This window comes from Platichthys flesus, chromosome 20, assembly GCF_949316205.1.
Source record: "Platichthys flesus chromosome 20, fPlaFle2.1, whole genome shotgun sequence".
NCBI lineage: Eukaryota > Metazoa > Chordata > Actinopteri > Pleuronectiformes > Pleuronectidae > Platichthys > Platichthys flesus.
The window spans coordinates 8,145,066-8,164,283 of NC_084964.1; the positions used below are offsets into that span (position 1 = coordinate 8,145,066).

Sequence of the window (19,218 nt, forward strand, 5' to 3'; positions counted from 1 at the left end):
CGCTTCAATCGTCCGCAGTTTTTGATGTGAACATATCAAGACCTACCAAAGTAAATTACACACTAAATGCATCATTTCAGAGGAAGGTTTTCTACCTTTCTTCTAAAAGAGCCAAAAGGTTGGATTATTGCAGCTAGAGATTCCTCATGAAGATCTATGACCTCCACACTATTGTCTTTGCTAAAACTGTTGGATTCAGGCCAAGAGTATAAAATCGGCATGTCACTAATAATACAAAAATCAATTGTAAACGAGAAACTCTTCCGTTATTCAACAGGTCACAGCTTTTATTAGAAAGTAATAACTAAATTAAATCTAAAAATTGTCAATAAACCCAGTCTCAAGGCCTCACAGGTCCTCTGTCCATGAATTTTAACAATTCCATATAGGTGCTTAAAACTTGGTTAGGCAACATATTACAATAAGTCTATTCACGCATGAAGCATCTTTCTGAATGTCTAATTGCTGCAGACACTGTGTACAGTTCCAACGTTTTGTAAATTGCCTCATCCATTGATGCTTACCTGCCATTCAAAATTGAATGACTTTATCAAACATCATCATACCTCAACATCGCTGAATCATGACATTTGGTGTTAGGACCAAAGGAGCACATGTTCTACTGGGAATAAAACCGGGTATGCTGGTCTGGTTGCCACAAGGACCACAGCCATGGCTGGATTACCCCACCAGGGGGCCCCAGGGCCCAAATCCTTGCAGCCTCCAACTCTGCCTGGCATCTGCAATGTGAATTCAGTATACTGCCCATACAATACACAACAGTAATATATAGTTCATCTCTGTCATGTGTCATTTGTATTGCCTAAATTTAACATGGCAAAGTCTCATTCGTGCACAGCTCCAACCCTTGCAGTAGATATTGAGCCCATATCAAAAATAGCAGTTACTGCACCACATGTGAAGAAGAGGTCACACAAATGTCAGGTTTCTATATGTCCACCTCAGGCCTTTTATCTATATTACTATCATGTAGTCTGGTATTATTATCTGTCAAGTGGTCAGTGTTAAGCACGGGTCTGTCCCGAGTGCGTCCTGTGATCTGGTCACTCAAAACACCTTCACAAGTGACATTATAAACTTCACTCTCACATGAATCTGTTTTGCCTCGACAGGTGCTGATATTGATGCTCCTTGTGTTGGGCCTGTATTTCTGGAGAGAACGGTCTTCTTCACCTCCTTCTTTGAGAAGATCAAAGCCCAGGAGAAGGCCAAGGACATACATGTTTGTCATATATATAAATTATTGCATCTTTTATTATTATCATGCAAGTCAAAGTCTATTTCTCCCCAGTGAAAGTGACTGATGATATTGTTTTACTCAGGCCATCGAAGAAGTATATGTGCCGGTCATTTATTTGACATTTGATGGAATTGAGATAAATGAAGATCTAATAAATACAAACTAAAAATAATAACTAAAAACTCTACTGGTACTTTGATAACTGGTTTGTATTTCTGTATCTCATAGGTGGATTTAGTCTATGCACATATGCTACAGAGATCTCTCAGTGACACACTCAACCTTCTTGACGACATGTGGTTGAAGCATATGGATAAAGCCTCTGCCAGGAGTCTCAATGGGAACATCACACTCAAGTACACAGCTGCTCAGAAATGCTTCAGTATGACCAGACAAATTATATTTGTTCCAAGTTGTTCATTTGCACTTTCCCTTTTTTTAAATGTAGCTGTTTGTGTATGAATCCCTTGTTTTCATTCTGTAGGTTACAGAGCCACAGAGGAAATCCTCCGACTTGTGCCGAACGTCTCAACCTTCAGGCTCGCTATGTTGGCCATCAAGCTGTGGGCCAAAAGTAAGATGAACGACTAATTCATCATGCAAGACACTAAATCTCTCTGTGAATAGCTGGACTTGTTTACTAACATGATAATTATACATTTATACCAACAATGACTGACTGCCCTGTTCTGGAGAAACTGGTCATCAACTGAATCTGAAAAAACATTTTTAGTCAGTGGTGCAAAAGAATAACTTCAATCTCAGTTTATTGTTATAGTGGATATTTTGTTTGCTTTGTCTACATTTGCTGACGTGCAACAACAGGCCAGTCTCTGATGAGCAGGAATAAACAATAGACATAATGTTAACTTAACTATATCATATGTACACAACGTGAAACTTTAGTAAAAGGGAACATTATTCAAGTGACAGTTTGTCTTAATCTTGTTTCTCATCCTTATTTTTCCCTTCAGGACGCAACATTTACTCTAACAAGCTGGGCTTCTTGGGCGGGATATCCAGGGACATTCTAGCAGCCAGAATTTGCCAGTTTAATCCAAACGTGACAGCATCCAGCCTGGTGATGAAGTGCTTCAGGGTCTACTCCATGTGGTGAGATGTGTCAGCATTTCTCTTAAATAAAGTATTTCTAAATCTCTTCACAATATTCAGTGGTTGGGGATATTTAAACTCTGCTTTGTATCACTGAAAATGTAACCGCGTGTTCATGTTTTGTATAAAAGGATTAGTTGATCTGACAGTCTTTTCTTTTGTGTCAGGGATTGGCCTATCCCTATTCGTCTCAGGGTAGTGCCGGTGATCAGTACCACTTGATGCTGATCATCACGCCAGCATAACCCCAGCAGAACTCATTCAATGTGTCTCTCTCCTCACTGACCATCCTGATCGAAGAGATCAATGTATATATACATGTAGTAACCAAGCTGACCACCATCATATGGTTACTACCTGCATTGCGAGCCACACAACCGCCAATTCCCGTGTTCTAACCTTTGATTCAATCAAACCATGTTAAACTCAGTAACTCAATAATTCTGAGAGTGTGAGAACATTTTGTTTTCAACCACCTGTCTCTTCCTCGTTCACAGGAGTATCATTAGTAATGAAACAGTTAGGTTGTGGAAGACCGGATGGACACAGTGAGCAGTTGTGTTCAGCGTTTGACGTGAATTTTGAAATTGTTTTGTGGTGTTTGGGCATTAAATACACAAACACTGATCACTTACTTTAATTCTCAAAAGGGCTTTTTTATACATTTAAAGTTTACTGTATAATGGACATAAGATAAGATAAGATACTTTTATTAGTCCCACACACATGCACACACACACAACATGCAAGGGGGGAAATTTGTTTTCTGCTATGACCCATCTGGTGTAATCAGGAGGACACAAAGAGCAGTGGGCAGCCATGCACTGCGCCCCAGGGAGCAGGTGTTTGGGGAGTAAGGTGTCTTGCTCAGGAGCACTTAGACAGCGGGTGGGATAGGCACTTTGACAGTGTGGAACAGATCCAAGTGTTTTCCGTCCAGGTATGTTGATAATGAAGATGAGTATCGCGGTGTTACTCATTGTGCTGTACAGTAAGTTGACCTGCTGTAAATATTGAGCAGCAATGAATTCACAACAATGTGGAAGCAACTTCTGCTACAGAGAAGCAGCATCTGGATTGGTGAGTCAAGTTCAACTGGAATTCATGTCAACACATTCTAATCCAAAGGTGAAAAACGTTGCATGAAAAACCTATGAATTTTTTTTACATCCAGCTGCTGGAGCGTTTTCTTCTTCCTGTAACTGATTTATCATTCACTCGATCAGGATCGGCCTGGTGGAGTCCAGGATCAGACACCTGGTGGGAGCTCTGCAGATACACCAGTGCATTAACTTGGTTCATGTGAATTGGATGCAACGTTTTTGCAACATTTTCCCCTATTGTTATTGTGAATAATTCATGGCTGTTGATGAAAATATTATATTAACGACTCGGCCCTGGAGCCCGGTATGTGCTCCATTAACTGTCATTCTAGCAGTCCTGTCGTCTGTGGTTACAGAGCTGAAGGTGAAGTGTCGGCTGAGACTGGAGAACAAGGCTAATATTTATTATTTATTAAAACTTCAATTTACTAATGTCACTAACTACTCCTTTTATTATTATTAAAATGCATTAACACTTCAACACTTGTACATTTGGCTTGTGACCGGCCTTCCCACCTGTAATTCTGCCTAAACATCATCTCCCACAATTCTCTGCGCGACAACGCCGGTGACGTCAGAAGATAGCGACGGGTCGGCGTCGAAGATCCAGCTCAACATCTCCTCCACAGGTTGTTTGGTCACTTTGTAAAACACTTTTGAGGAGTGTTCAGATTGTATGAGCTTCTGTGCGCGGCCATTGTAAGTCTCGTCGAATAAACCGCTGCTTTACACCTGGATAAACCTGCTATTAGCACCGTTAGTGATTAGCCTGCACGCTACAATAGCAAGATAGCTAATCACGCTTGTGTTTATGGTTCAGCTCGCTTGTTGTTGAGCTGTTTGCTTATAACCGTGATTATATATTGAAGTGTTGGTTATTGCCTATGTCAGACCTGGTATCTACCGTTACTCTGTGTTCACTTGCACACCAGGATAGGCTACTGGGGCTGGACGATATGGCCGAAGTTGTTATCAATTTGAAAATGTAGTTAATATTCTATAGTTGAATGAATGTCACATTGTTATTTCTTTCAAGTTTAAAGACTGATTTTACTCATGAGTAAAGGTTTTGGTTTTATTAAGTATTATACATCTTATTTATGAGCAGAGAATGACACACTCGATAAACATTAAAAGATGTTACATATCTGAGGTGGATTAATACTGTGTTACACCCCCTCGCTGTGTTTGTACAATGCATGAGCTTTATATCAATATTTGTTTAACCTCTGAGAAAATATTTGATAGAGCTGATTATTGACCCCATCGGCCCTTGTAACCAGTCAGTTCAGTATAAATTATCAAATGTTTTCGTAAAGGTTATTTCAGATATTACACGTTATATGGGAAATCTAAGATAAACAACCTTTTCCAATGTGAATACCGTGACATAATTTAGCTCTAGCTGTCCCTTTTGACCAGCATCTATGTTATAATGTACAATCATATTAATTATCTATATTATAAATAAAGTTTAATTACATAGCACTTTTCAGAACCAAGTTAGAAAGAGTAAACTTTGGATTTCAAGCGTTCATGGGCAAAAGAAGCCAAACATTAGAAAGGGAAATATTTTAATAGATTGCATTGTCTGTAACGATAACAAAAAACAACTTTGATTTCTACTTTCCTCTACAGACCTCACACAACAAAATTGCTCAACTCAAGTGGAGTAAGGATGCACCGACTGTACGTGCTGCTTTGGACTGGGTTTCATTGACAGTCCTGTTCAACTCGAGACAATATGCCCTATCACTGTGTGGCCTATGGATGTGGCAAAACTTCAGAAGACGGTGTGACGTTGTTTAAATTCCCCAAGAACTCTGAGGCGTTTGGCAAATGGGAGAAGCAGGTCCAGCGCACCCGCTCCAAGTGGGTCGCCACACCCAACTCCCACCTCTGCAGCCAACATTTCGGCAAGGAATACTTTGAGCCAAGACTTGCCACGGGGGCTCTGAAGCTGAAGCCGGGAGCTGCCCCGACAGTGTTTGTCCGTCCACTCTGCTCCTCTTGCAGTGGAGCTGGGTGTGGTAAATGCCTGCCTGCTATCCAACGCAAAGGCATTACAGCTGAACCACAGGAGCGCAACATTAGTGTGAGTAGTTAATATTGCGGAGCAGCAAAGGTCACAGCAGACAACGGAGAGTTCCTTACTCCTAGGGTTTTTAATATGTGTGTTATAAAGTCTATCACTTTCCTGCTCGATATAAACCTTTTTGTTTCTCTCTGAACAGGCCGAACACAATGAATTACCACCTAGTTGTTCTGACGGGGCGGATGGAGGAGGTGACAAAGGAGATCTGACAGGAGGAGAGATAAAGAAAGGAGGCAGAAGCAAAGAGGACCGACCAGGTGAGGCTCAAAAAAAAAGAGAGAACAGCATAGAGAACAACATTTTGTAACACAAAATGTTATTTTTTTTCTGTTGGGTAAATTAATGATCACGTCATGTGATTCTAAAGGAGTGAAACCGCATCTGTATGTTGGAGCTGGTCTGATAGTCCAAATCAGTCCAGCTCTAAAGTAATTCCAATTACTTTATTATGTTGTTATCAAACTTGCTATGATAAATAATTGTAATTCTGGCTTGATATCTTAAAGTTTAACTATAAACTTAACTATTAATAACAGAATATAAATAAATAAAACAAACAAAAGTCAAATAAAATCAAATATTTAGAACTTGAATTTGGGTAAGAAACATCAATGCACATCTTTTCTGCATTGTTTATTCTGTAAAATAAAAGTTTTCATATTGGCAAACATAAACAGTACTGGCCAACTGAAAATCAGTTGTGTTCAGGCTATGCTCGAGGAGCTGTTAATTAAGTAAGTTGATGTCTAATACGATATCTGTTTATTTTTACAGTTGTGTGTGAGATGTGTGGCATCCACGGCACCTTTAGCACCTTCTTCTCGAAGAGCAAGCGCTTCTGCACTATATCCTGCTCACGCTCTTATTCATCAAACTCCAAGAAGTCATCCGTACTGGCACGTCTGAAGGTGAGGAAACGCTGCCCACACAATGAGCGAGGAACTTGTTAGTTACCATGTTATGTATGTGGCATTTTCTAAAGATAAAAACACTGTTTTTATTCTGGTAAAATTTGCTGAGAATATCTGCTGCTTTTGCAAAACAAGCTTACTTAATCCTTCATAGTGCATCCTTCAACAGTAGTCTGATGGCTGTTGGAAGAGATTGTTTCCGTTGCTGAGTGGACACAACAATTAGAAAGATTACAGTTTTCTTAATTTTGTCTTTATTTTTTTTCTCCTCTTCAGGGTAGACCCTCCACCAAAAAACATGCTGTGATAAGAAAGGCCCCTCCAACCCCGACACGACTGAATGGTAACTGAACTCACACTCTCATATTAAATCAAAACTAGACAAACTCAATACAGCTCAATTATAATGAGGAATATATCTGAACGGGGCCATGCACTTTGCAGCCTATATGGTGAGTGATATTTTCCCTATGACAAAAGAAACGCATGCAATAGATGGATCAACTCCACACACAAAATATCTTGTGTGTGGATATCTGCATGAGCATTTTAAATATTTACTCTACCACTGTCACCTGAAGAATATTCAATTAGTGTCCAATGTGTTCAATTCTGTTAAATCTGACTGCTGATATTTATCAGACATTGTGGATCTTTACTGGTATTTGGAAATAGGACAGTAATCAAGCATGTTGCTTCGCTTGTATGATTCCTCTCTTTCCAAACAGCACCATCAGGTTTTGATTGGGGCACCTACTTGGAGAAGGAAACATCCCTGGCTGCGTCCGTCTCCTGCTTCAGACACGTGAGTCCTGTGCAGAACCTATTTACTCTACTCACAGAGAAAATGGCATAAAAATTGCAACTTTCCCAAAAGACCTGAATGAACATTAAACCAGATACTGATCTACTAGAAAAGTCATTGTAGGTTTCTGGCTTTGAGCAACTAATTTTTATTTTCAATATATTTAAACAAATATTAATGTTAGTTTTCTCCTTAATACCTGATTTTATTTCGATTTTTATTAAATCCGTTGCACGGGCCAAAAAGTTGATTAAACATAAGAAATAAGTTGTTAGGGTTGCTGAGAATACAATTCCTGTAAAATAGTGGATGAACAAGGTGTAACACGATGATGATCTTTGATGAAATATCCGCCCGTCCGCTCGGCAGGTTCCGCTCTGTGCCCAGTGGGACGATGTCATCTTAGGGATGAAGGTGGAAGTCCTGAACACCAACGCTGTCCTGCCCAGTAAAGTCTACTGGATCGCTACTGTTATCCAGATTGCAGGTGTGTGCAACTGTCTGTCAGTCATTTGTTTCTTTAAAATAATAAATGTATTTTTTTATACTCTTTAATGGTAAGTATAATACTGTTCCTCCTCGTCCTCCTCTCCAGGATACAAAGCTCTGTTGAGATATGAAGGCTTTGAACACGACAGCAGCCGCGATTTCTGGTGCAGCCTCGTCTCAGGAGAGCTGAAGCCAATTGGATGGTGCGCCATGACCAGCAAGCTGCTGGTGCCACCTCAAGGTGAGGATTCACTCAAATCTGACCTGCACTGCCGTATGAACACAGAGCATAGCATGCTGCTTGGACCAACACTTAACAGGGACCTTTTAAGCTTTTTCTTCTTTTCAGCGGTAGAGATGATATAACAAAGCTGGATTGTCATGGTAAATGTGGTTAGATTTTTTTGAAAATTGTCTAAATGCATGTTAGAGTATTCTATGTGTGCCGCAGGGAGCAGGGCTTTTCCTTAAAAGCCTGATTTCGAAAGATTTCTTCTGAGGACGAATTGCCCAGGACGTCCATACACACAGTGGGCTATTAGGGATTACTGTGCAACAGCGCCCTCTGCAGCGATTAAGTGGTTTTCATGAAGAGAAAAAATCCTCTCTCTAGTCCCTCTCCCTGAAGTGAAACACAACTGAACAGTATCTATTAACCTGTTTAGAATTATTATTTTAAAAGGCAAGGCAATTTTATTTATAAAGCCCCATCCATAAAATAGGTAGATTCAAGGTGTTTGTGTCTGTAGGTGTGAAGAACAACATTTCAGACTGGAAAGAATATCTGATGAAAAAGTTGGTTGGCGCCAACACTTTACCTGTTGACTTCTACGCAAAGGTAAAACCATTTATATTCTGATTCTGTTGTTAAATATGTAAAGAGTGTTTGCCTCATTAAAAACACTATCCAAATCGCGGTCCTGTTATCAACTCTTCTCACGTCCTTCTCCCAGCTGTCGGAGAGCATGAAGTCCTCTTTTAAGTTAGGCACGCGTGTGGAGGTGGTGGACCCAAAACACGTGAGCCAAACCTGCTTAGCCTCCATAGACTCCATAATCGGTGGCCGTCTGCGGTTGGTGTACGCAGACCAAAGTGACGCCCCCTCCAATGTCTTAGCTGATTTCTGGTGCCACATGTGGAGTCCCCTCCTGCACCCGATCGGCTGGTCCAGCAAAGTGGGTCATGAAATGAAATCACGTAAGTCAATTATCAAGACATACAGACTGAAAACTGGCAGGACTTTAGTGCATGTCTGAAAGCAGTTTTAGAAATACAATAAAACAATTAACACAAGAGACACACACTAATAATTGAAAGAATTAAGTTAAATATAATATTTAAAGTCTCCTTCTTTTTTATAGCAAGTGCTGCTGGTGGTTTAAGGCTTAACTCGGACTACACCTTCATGCTCTTTAAAAAGGTAAGAAAAATCTTGTTAAAGGCATTTGTCAACTGTGATCTACGATCATAGTCACAACTCAATATCTGATGATGGATTGAATTTTGAATGTACTGAGAGCACATACCTGGCTCCTTGGCCACTTCCTTCTGTATATTGAATTTTTATTATATGTATTTTTTTCTATTTTATTGCCTATTCTATTTTTACACTTTCATGTGTTCACTTGTTCAGCTCGTTTTGACTATGCCGTTGTGTAAGGTGAATATCCCTGGCATGGGATCAATGACGTTTCTTATCAGATAAATATACCATCGTGAAATGGAATGTTCTACTTTATAGCTACTGAATATATCACGCCCTCCCACACACAAAGATATTGACACTCTACACATGCCTGATTATTAAAAAAAATTTGCTCTATCGAATCTGCTACAAAGTTAGTGTTCTTCTCATGCCACACCCTGAGCCTACATTCAGTAGGTTCTGCATTATCTTGCTAACAGACAGACAAACCCAACAACAACTCAACTTCTGTGGTGAACAGAACTGGTGATAGGGAATTTTACTGGGATCATCTGTACTTTCTACCTCTGCATGCTTTGTAGTGTTTCTTCATGTGTACCACTGTATGATCTGCAGCCCAGGATCGTCTTCATGGAGGGAAGTTTCTTTGAAGAAGGAATGAAGCTGGAGGCCATTGATCCTCTGAATCTGGGAAACATCTGTGTGGCCACTGTGTGCAAGGCAAGACAACTTTCTGGTTCTCCTTAAACAGTGATGGAATAAATTGTGTTGCAACCAGAGTAAAAATCAGAACTCCTACACTGTTGTTTCTTCATTTTGTATGTCTGTTTCCTCTGTGTCTCTAACTCGGCCTACTTGACCTTTCCAGGTGCTGTTAGATGGTTACCTGATGGTTGGTATTGATGGCGCCTTTTCTGACAACAGCTCTGACTGGTTTTGTTACCACGCGTCCTCTCATGCTATCATGCATGTAAACTTCTGTAATAAGAACAATATCCCTCTGACCGTGCCTCCAGGTAAATATATACACCCCCATGTGATGCACATCCACACTCTGCTTCCTGCAGTAATGGACATCCCACTTTGGCTCAGCAACATGTGTACTGGGCTCTGCTGGTGTTAGTTTGTGCTCATGAAAGACATCTTTGTTTCCTCTCAGGTTACGACTCTCATACATTCACCTGGGAAAAATACCTGAACGACACCGACTCTCAAGCTGCACCGGCACGACTGTTTAACTCTGTAAGACAGGACGTTCGAACCTAGTGCATCATTTGAAATTGTGCTCTCTGTTCTGTGACTCCTGTAGTTTGTTTGCCATTATTGATAAAAGTATACACCCAAATACGTAAGGTACAGACGTTCTACAAGTTCAAACATGCTGTCTCTTTTCACAGGACTATACCGGTCACAGTTTCCGAGCCAACATGAAGCTGGAGGCAGTGGACCTGATGGAGCCACGCTTGCTGTGTGTGGCCACCATTAAGCACTGGGTGGGTCGCCTGCTGCTCATCCATTTTGACGGTTGGGAGAATGAATTCGACCAGTGGGTTGACCACCAGTCCCCAGATATCTATCCTGTGGGCTGGTGTGAGCTCATGGGCTACCAGCTTCAGCCGCCTCCTGGACATGGTAACTATCTTATATTTATTGGAAAGCCCTTAGACCTTCAATATGTAGAGTGAGTGTCAGGGCAGTCAGCTGGGTCAATCCGCCTAGATGCAGACTGTATATAAAGGTGGATGACATGCCAATACACAAGCTGGACCAAGTCGGTCTAAACTGACAATCACTGGTTCACGCTGCTTGTATAGCATCAAATAACCAATACATCCAAAACTGGAAAAGTAAGTTTAGTTTATTCTGTGTCCCATCAAATAACATGAAGGAGACTGGAGTAATAAACCGGCGATCAAGGTGCTTTGTTGGGCCACAGTCAAGTCATCCATCTTTATTTACAGTCCATGCCTAAGCCAGTCTATTCTGATGGAGGTGTTTACATTTTCATGTTGTTTGAACTTCAATTCAGTTGCTAAACTTGTAAAGTCAGCTTATAAATAAAGTGAAACAAGGCAGGATGCTCATCAGTGCTGTACAGCAGAGGTGTTGGTTACATATTTAAAAGTGACGGGTGTTTTATTCTCTTTTCCAGTTGATTTAATCACAAACGAGGTGGTACGGAACAAGAAATGCAAGCACTTTTATTACGGGAAGAAGAGTACGTTCTGATCAGAAATGAACAGTGATTTCTCTCATATGAAGAAACATGAGAAACCGCTCCTTCACCTCCAAATTTTTCTTACTAAAGGAAAGAGGATTGGAAGGAAGAGGCTCTCTGATGAACTTGCTGAAGATGATGCTTTTCAGCAGCCTGAGGTCAGCGGCAGTAAGAGTCCTCCGGGGATGTTGAACCTCAGTCTTCCCCCCGAAATGCCTCTCATCCAACCCAAGACTGAGCCAGAGGAGCAGGAGAGTAAGTAGAGAAACTCATGAACATGCTCTTCAATTTTTCTCTTTTTCATAACTCAATTTTTGTTAAGGTGTGACTTAATTCTGTGTTTAGTCTTTGCAGTGCATGTGAAAGTGGAGGAGGTGGAAATGGAGATAGCAACTGATCCTCCAGGCAAAACACGACAAGTCTGTCAGGGCATTGTCAAACAGGGGGAGGGAAGAGAACCAAGTACGTCAGGACAATATGACACGGCGGCAAAGAACAGCTTGGGAAGCAAAGCACAGGAAAAGACAGAGACAAATAAAGCGGCAAAAGATGAACTTGAAAAGCCGAGATCAACAGAAGTGCGTTTCACTGGTGAAAGCAACAGGATGCAGAGTGATAGAGAAAGACAAATACTATAACAAGAGGAGCGGAGCCAACAAAATGACCGACCCATGGATGAAGTATTGGAGAGCACCACGGAGCAGCTGAGGCTTGAGGAATGGAGAGACGAGGAGTTTGAAGAAAAGATGGAGACACAAAGACGACCCTAGTGATGGAGTATAATGAAGACAACGTGGCAGTGAAAAGACCAAGAGGAGACCAGGGCGATAAAACAACTTCAATTTTTATCTCAATATAACAATGTCCAATAAATAACGCTATCAGGAGTATGCATTGGGGAAACAGTGTGGAGGTAGAACACACTGTTGATCCACCTCAGATAGACTAACAGTTTTCTCTGTTTATCAAGTTTTTGCTCAAAGAAGAAAAACCTTTACGCAGGAGAGAAAAAAAAATTCGTAAACTTGAACAACATAATTGGGACATTATCATACTGTGATAATTATATTGATTGATGTGAAAAAAATCTTCTTGACTAAGTTTTTGGCCATATCGCCCGACTCTGGAGGAAACAGACTGAGATGTTTACAGGGCAATATGTACGTTAGTAGCGAGAGCTCGTGGTTAGTGACAAGATCTTAGTTGATCTGGTGACACCTATTGGTGGTCACCACTACTACAGGTCCCAGCATTCCCGGGGGAAACAACTTATTGAGCTGCTGCTTTATCAGAGATACAGCTAGAGCAACAGGTCTGTTTACTGCACAACCATACAAACCCACACCGATTTTCTATTAAATGGTTCAACGGATAATGATGGCAACCGATATCTGATTTCGACAGTGGAGGATATTCCTCAAAAAGACTTCATCCTGTATATCAGAACCGTCCTAATCAGTTTGAATCTACCCTGCTTTCTCCCCGTTGGTTCCACTAAACACAGATGTCATGTGTTTCTCATGATTTGATGAATTATGACTAATCTCTTTATTTCATCGTTTTGGGTTGTAAGATGTATTTTTATTGTCTTATTTTTTCTGTTTGTAAATATGAAATGTATGATTTAAAAAAAAAAAGATAATTCCTCCATTTAATGATTTGACTTTTTTCTTTAATGATCTTTACAACTGCGACTTGAGGTGATCTCGTGGTTAAGGATAACGAGCATTGAGCCAAAAAGTGTATAGGATTTAAATCATGGAAAAGCAGCGTGCTAACATCTGTGCTAACGGCCGGTTCCCCTCTTGCTTCCAACCAAACTTCCAACAAAGCTGCTGATGACCTGAAATCCTTTGGTCCAAACCGCATTACCTTAACTGTGGATGTGGATCTATTGTGTGACGCATGGCAGTGCTGACAGAGCATCTTAAAACACTGCTTAACACCTTTACAACACTATTGATTAGACAGAAAAAACAAGTCTTATGCAAACTGACTTGTTGGAGGTGTCATAGCTGGTACAGTTTTTTGAGTGAGCTCAATCCAATGTTTACCCTCACAACCTTTGACTGGTCAGATATTTGAAGCTGTGGTCTCAAAAGTATAAGAACCGAAGCCAGGCAAAAGTCGAAGGTTGTGGGTTCAAGCCACGCTCTTGGTTTTCTTAGCTGCTGCTTGTTTGGTGTTCGGAGTCTTGTGAAGTTTGGGTTTGGCTTTGAGCATCTTGACGTGCCTGAGGCCAGTGAGGTGCATTGGCTTGGGTTTGGTGGTCTTGGGTGTCTTAGCGGGCTTCAGGGTGACTGTAGGCAGGGAGGGAAGGCTCTCTCCACCGGGGCAGGCTTTGAAGGCATGGACATCTTTGACCCTGCGACCCCTCAGCTCGGGGGGGTTGCTACATGTGGCGCGTACCTTCAGGTTTACTTTCTCAATCCACCTAGATGAAGAGGGGAGGCAAATTATATCTTGCTTCATGTTTCCAGAAGAAGGTTATTAAAGAAAAACATCCGGCACCATTTACGTTGATGGATTATTGGGTATAATGTGTAATTGGCAAGCCTTAAAATTAAATTATTAGGAACTGTGCCAGATGATAATTATTTTAGATGCAAAACATGCTTTGCCTTTTAAGGAACAGCATACACACCAATGATAAAATGTTCAGGCTATCAAAACTCTTGTTGGTCAAACTCAAATCATTTGCACGTATTCTCAGTGTTCTATAGTTGTCTTACAAGCGTAGTGGCAGCAGAGGGCAGTCACACATCAGAGGATTGCCCGCCAGGTTGATGACCTCCAAAGACGTAAGAGGGTGGAGGTCAGGCACCTCCTCCAGCTGGTTTCCCTCCAGGAAGAGGCTTCTCAACCCAGGACCCAGGCCTGTCAGGGAGTTCTGCGACATCTGGAGAGTCACAGTGATTCCATCAGTAATTTGAAATACACAAAAGGGTTTAAAGACATATGAAAAGAGCCCAGAAGTAACAATTAGCTAACTGCCACCCACCTTCTCGAGCCCCATGTTATCCAGATACAGCTCCTTCAGTGACCTCTCCAGAGGACGAAAAGTGTTTGGACCCACCCAGCGGATTGAATTCCCCGACAGCCTCAGGTCTCTGAGGTTCACCGACTTGCTCAGAGCTTCGGTGGGTACCTCCTTCAGCTTGTTTCCTCCCAGGTGGAGCGTATCAAGGTCACTGGCCTTGTCCAAGGCCCTGGGCGAGATGTGATCAATTGCATTCCCAGTGAGGTAGAGAGCTCTGAGACCCTCTGCACCAGTCAAGATGCCTGACTCCAGCTTGGTGACAGCGTTGTTCTCCAAGTGAAGTGCGAGCAGGCTGGGCACCAGTTTGAAGGCTCCTTTGGGGAAACTGGTGAAGCGGTTTTTCTCCAGGTGAAGGTAGGTCAGTTGGGGGAGACCTGTTGATTTACACAACAGGAAGTCACTGTGAGCGTTAACACACATAGCGGTCGTAATAATGTGTCACTGGAGTGTTCTGTGAGACCTTTAAAGGCATCAGGGCTGATAGAAGTGAGGTCATTCTCTGACAGGTACAAGTAGATCAGTCCCTTCATCCCACTGAAGGCGCCGCTTTCCACGTCCACAATCTTGCAGCGCTGCAGGTGCAGGGACACGACCTGGGCGACTCCGGGGAAACTGTTGCTCGGGATGTAGTGGAAGTGGTTGCCACGCAGGTCGAGGAGGCGCGTGTTGGGAGAAAAACCCCGGGGAACTTTGGTGTGACTGCGATTTTCACATGAAGAATGGTGCGTCTCAGCCTGAAAACATGGCGGTAACCGGAATGTAGAGGACAGAAGGGGACAAAGCTAGTCACATGATTTCAGCCAAAGCATATCATTCACCCCCTGATGGCTGACTGCAGTAGAGGTCATAAATCCCACATGCTACTGTTAGCAGATGGGACCAAACAAAAAAGTGGACTGTTCTAATAGGCTGGTTTTAACCTGTGTGGATACCCGGCCTGGGCCTGTCTAAGTTTGGATATACCTTTTTTAAATGATATTTAGGTTTGGGATCACTCCGCCCCATGTTTGGGCTGATTTGTTTACACTGCACATGCCTTTTTTCAGGGAAGACAAGCTATAATCACGCATGTCAGGGACATGGTAACACAAACTCATGAAGCTTACATTATCTGTATCGGGTTCAGGTCAGGTTTGGACCGAAAATCAAAGTGTCTGTCTAGTTTTTGAAAATAAAAATACAGGCTAAGCCACACTCTAATACAGACAGGAGAGAGGTAATGATCTCTAAAAATTATTTGTAGCATTTGGTTTTGTCGTGAAATTCTCAAATCAAGTCTCCATATTTGCCCACTCACCTCACAGACACAGTTGGCAGGACACTTGACTTTGTTCTCCGGCGCCTCAGTGGGTGGGGGTGTGATCCTGATGGCCTCCTCAAACTCGGCCTTCAACATGGCCTCCTGACTCTGGCATCGCAGCTCTGGAGGGTAGACAGCGTCCAGGTTTTCTCCCGAGAAATGGTCTGGTCCCCCACATGTGCCCATCAACTTCACCTTGCCACGGATCGCCCACTCCCTGTAGTGAAGTGAAACCAAAAGTCAGAGTGGGGATGTGTGCCACAAAGATGATGGAAAACTGTCGGTTAGAGGTCTGCTGTACCTGAGCGGACGCAGGAAGCAGTTGCAATAAATGGGGTTCCCAGCCATGTTGAGGCGGGCCAGCTTCGGTGAACCTTCAGAGAATGGCTGGAGGACACGCAGCTGGTTGAAGCTGATGTCCAGGTGGGTGAGGCTGGGCGAGTTCAAAATAGCCGTGTTGGCCATGTCCTGCAGGGACATGTGGTCAAGGAACAGTTGGGCAAGCTTGGCCATGGACACTGCCTCTTCCCCGAGGTACGTCATAGGGTTATAGCTCAGATCCAAACGAGTCAACCCTGGAAGTCTGGATAGCAAAAGGGAGAATTGTGGGAAATAGTTATAACATTTCTCTTCAATTTGTAATGGAAAAAGGGGGATTAAGGATTAGACCTGTTGATCATGGGCTCTCCTTACCAAACAGCAGACAAATGTGAGATGAACTTCAGTTCTCAGCCAAACCAGTTGTATAGGGATTCAATGAATGTATGTTGGTCAGTGTGGGCAGTCACTCAGTACACCGCTATAGTCCAGACCTCAATGTCCCTACAACTATTGGATAGATTGCCGTGAATAAATAATGCCCCTGGAGGATGAATCCTACTGACTTTTCCTATAGTGCAGGGGTGTCCAAAGTACGGCCCGGGGGCCAACTGCGGCCTGCCATCCATTTTTAATTGGCCGGCATAAAAACAGACAAACAATTTAGTAGCACTTAAATGGCACTTACTTATAGCACTTTGTAGTTTTGTTTTACTTTTGAAGAAATTGTACTTTCTTGATTCTTGTTCTGTGTTTGTACCCTCGGGGTTGAATGCACTTATTGTAAGTCGCTTTGGATAAAAGCATCAGATAAATTAAATGCAATGTAAGGTAATGGACTATAGCCCACTGTATTGCACTTCTCAGTTTAGACACTAAACTGAGGAGAACGCCGCCACGCCCTCCCCCCGACCTGAGTGACGCGATTGAGGCACACCCCGCTCCAGGGCAGGGGGGCATGGTGGCATGAGTGGCCCAGACCTAAGTATTTTTTTCTGTATGTGGCCCTTGGAATAAAAAGGTTGGACACCCCTGCTCTAGTGCCACCAGAAGGTTATTTTTGTGGCTTTGAGGCAAATATCAATATTTCTATGATGGATTATGATGAAATTTCTCACAAACATTAACGTTCCTTCACATCATAATGAGATTTCTGTATAGCTCTGGCTGAGAATAGACGCTGCTAAAACTTGAGCGGTGGAGATCAGATCTCAAACGTGTCCTCATTGGGTCTTGGTTGCGTTCACTTCTGTACCTAGACCTGTCCGCTTGTGATCAGATCTCTCAGGTTGGACATTAGGACCAAGTCTGAACGGGGCAGCTTACCAAGTGGCCTACCTAGTCATGGTCTCAGTGGGAAAGAACTGCAGCTCGTTGTGGTCCAGACTGAGACGGTTGAGAGTGACCAGACCAGCGAAGGCCTCAGTGTCCAGGTAGTTCAGAGAGTTGTGACTGAGACGCATCCATTTGATGTTCTGCAAGCCCTGGAAGCAGAAGAGGTTGGCTATTTATTCAATGTCCCCAAAAACAAGACATTTAAATGTTGCATACGTCTTGTGAATGTTCCATGTGCCTGCACCTGGAAGGCCATGTTGGGGATGTACACCAGCTGATTGTGCGTAAGGGAGAGCAGGTTGAGGAATCCCAGCTGAGAGAAAGCTCCAGGCTGGATCTCCTCCACGCGGTTACGGTCGATCATAAGCTGCTTCAGCGATGACAGACCATCAAACGACTCCTGGGCTCATGAAACCAAACAGACGGGAGAAATGTTTTTATCTTGATCCAGTCAAAGTTGTGAGCAAGGGGTGATGAAACAAAGGGTTGGTGGTGAGTACAGGAGGTGGAGGGCTGCTGACATGAATCTTTTTGTCGGGAGATACAGAATAATTTGCATTTGGGCAACCACCTGGTAGAGGATCTCAATATTGTTGTTGGCCAGGTTGAGGAAAACCAAGCGGCCGAGGCCGCGGAAAGCCCCCTCCTTCACCGTGCGGATGTTACAGCGCTGCAGCGACAGGTGAGTGAGGTAGGGCGTGTGTTTGAAAGCCCCGGTTGGAAGCTCCTGGATATCGTTGCCTCGGAGATCTAACTTGAGTGTGATCTACATAGAAAGGAGATGACATGATATACGGAACAAGATGGAAACTAAAGATACTGTAGAAATTGCAGGTAATATTGAGTGTGTGTGTGTGTGTGTGAAAAGAAACCTCATCAGCATTAGGAGGAACTTGGGTCAGGTTCCTGTTGATGCAGGTCACAGTGAGTTGGATCTGGTCACACACACACTGCGGTGGACATTTAGCTGTATGTACTGCAGGGACGCAGAGGAGCAGCAGGCAGAGCAGTGGGACCCAAAGGGTGTCAGGACAGAGATGGGAGTGCGCCTGGGAGGGGAAATAACTTTCAGACGACTTCACCTGGTGGCAATTCATAGCTGATACTCTCCAAGGAGGCTCGGTGACGCAGTTGATACAAATGTGGATTTTAACTAACGAGTGACTGTTTCTGATTTGATTTAGTGAAACAAATAGATGTTCTGCTTACTTACTGGTTTGTGGGTTCGTTGGTTGGTTGGTCAGCAGGATTAGGCAAAAACTACTTGACGGATTTCGATAAAACTTTTGGAAATGATGCGGCAAGAAGGAACTAATTGAATTTGAAGATCCAGACAAAGGGGTGGATCCAGAAAATCTTCATCACTTTCTTTGATATTGTGAGTTAGGGCCCTATAGTGTATCCAGTCACCATCCATCCATCCATCCATCCACTGTTTCAGCATCATACGCCAGTTTCTAACTTCTCTGATGGTTAGTTACCTTCGCTAAGGAGTTTAATTTTCACCAATCTGTTTGTTGCTTGGTTTGTTTGTACACAAGATTACACAAAAAACTACAGGAAAGATTACTGTGATGCAAAACTGTGATACAAAACATGCCTGTGATGATGAAAGCTAAAAGACGCCCAGGATATGACAGAGTCTAGCCTCATCTAACCTCTGTCAGTGAAAGGTGTGAATAGTTTCACATTTCCTTACGTAATGTCGGTTTGACAGAGAGCCTCTCCATCTTTCTGTATTTCTGGGGATTAGTGTGATTTTGGTCGGACTGAGCTGCTCTAGTCTTCACTGGAATGCCTTAAA

The 19,218-nt window shown here is 42.7% G+C and overlaps 3 protein-coding genes across 5 annotated transcripts; 2 read left to right on the forward strand and 1 right to left on the reverse strand.

Annotated features, from left to right (window-relative positions):
• The first annotated feature begins 672 nt into the window (after nt 1–672).
• LOC133931790 (poly(A) polymerase type 3-like) lies at nt 673–2,772 on the forward strand. The gene is given in 8 exon segments (XM_062378740.1): nt 673–742; nt 1,134–1,243; nt 1,344–1,400; nt 1,493–1,606; nt 1,751–1,835; nt 2,236–2,374; nt 2,542–2,576; nt 2,579–2,772. Coding segments are annotated over 8 exon segments (804 nt in total).
• A 1,241-nt stretch (nt 2,773–4,013) lies between these two features.
• l3mbtl2 (L3MBTL histone methyl-lysine binding protein 2) lies at nt 4,014–13,071 on the forward strand. Of its 3 annotated transcripts, none has more exons than XM_062378514.1 (18): nt 4,014–4,106; nt 5,116–5,572; nt 5,712–5,829; nt 6,347–6,480; nt 6,760–6,826; nt 7,212–7,288; nt 7,658–7,775; nt 7,884–8,018; nt 8,527–8,615; nt 8,731–8,974; nt 9,139–9,197; nt 9,819–9,923; nt 10,072–10,219; nt 10,363–10,445; nt 10,601–10,835; nt 11,356–11,421; nt 11,512–11,676; nt 11,767–13,071. In XM_062378514.1, the coding sequence occupies exons 2-18, from the start codon at nt 5,222–5,224 to the stop codon at nt 12,057–12,059; spliced, it is 2,487 nt and encodes an 828-aa protein (XP_062234498.1). In that variant the 5' UTR covers nt 4,014–4,106; nt 5,116–5,221; the 3' UTR covers nt 12,060–13,071. The 3 variants fall into 3 exon arrangements, with proteins under 3 accessions (XP_062234498.1, XP_062234501.1, XP_062234499.1); XM_062378515.1 differs by having other exon boundaries at nt 4,048–4,176; XM_062378517.1 differs by lacking the exon at nt 11,356–11,421.
• A 66-nt stretch (nt 13,072–13,137) lies between these two features.
• Nucleotides 13,138–18,511, reverse strand: chadlb (chondroadherin-like b). Its single transcript, XM_062378741.1, has 10 exons — nt 18,287–18,511; nt 17,986–18,180; nt 17,659–17,814; nt 17,418–17,563; nt 16,063–16,344; nt 15,759–15,978; nt 14,922–15,195; nt 14,423–14,835; nt 14,154–14,320; nt 13,138–13,855 (listed from the first exon to the last, which is right to left on the reverse strand). Exons 1-10 carry the CDS (start codon nt 18,509–18,511, stop codon nt 13,564–13,566), a joined length of 2,370 nt encoding a protein of 789 aa, XP_062234725.1. The 3' UTR covers nt 13,138–13,563.
• Between the last annotated feature and the right edge of the window lie 707 nt (nt 18,512–19,218).

What these genes read in the sequence shown, in the direction of transcription:
- chadlb (XM_062378741.1), bottom strand. Translation starts at nt 18,511, where the DNA reads ATGAATTGCCACCAGGTGAAGTCGTCTGAAAGTTATTTCCCCTCCCAG. An exon ending in CCCACTGAGACCATGACTAG is followed by an intron (nt 16,345 to 17,417) that starts GTAGGCCACTTG and finishes TTTGCTATCCAG; the next exon opens with ACTTCCAGGGTTGACTCGTT. An exon ending in CTGCCAACTGTGTCTGTGAG is followed by an intron (nt 15,196 to 15,758) that starts GTGAGTGGGCAA and finishes CCATGTTTTCAG; the next exon opens with GCTGAGACGCACCATTCTTC.
- l3mbtl2 (XM_062378514.1), top strand. Translation starts at nt 5,222, where the DNA reads ATGCCCTATCACTGTGTGGCCTATGGATGTGGCAAAACTTCAGAAGAC. An exon ending in GCTGCTGGTGCCACCTCAAG is followed by an intron (nt 8,019 to 8,526) that starts GTGAGGATTCAC and finishes TTGTGTCTGTAG; the next exon opens with GTGTGAAGAACAACATTTCA. An exon ending in CCTTCATGCTCTTTAAAAAG is followed by an intron (nt 9,198 to 9,818) that starts GTAAGAAAAATC and finishes TATGATCTGCAG; the next exon opens with CCCAGGATCGTCTTCATGGA.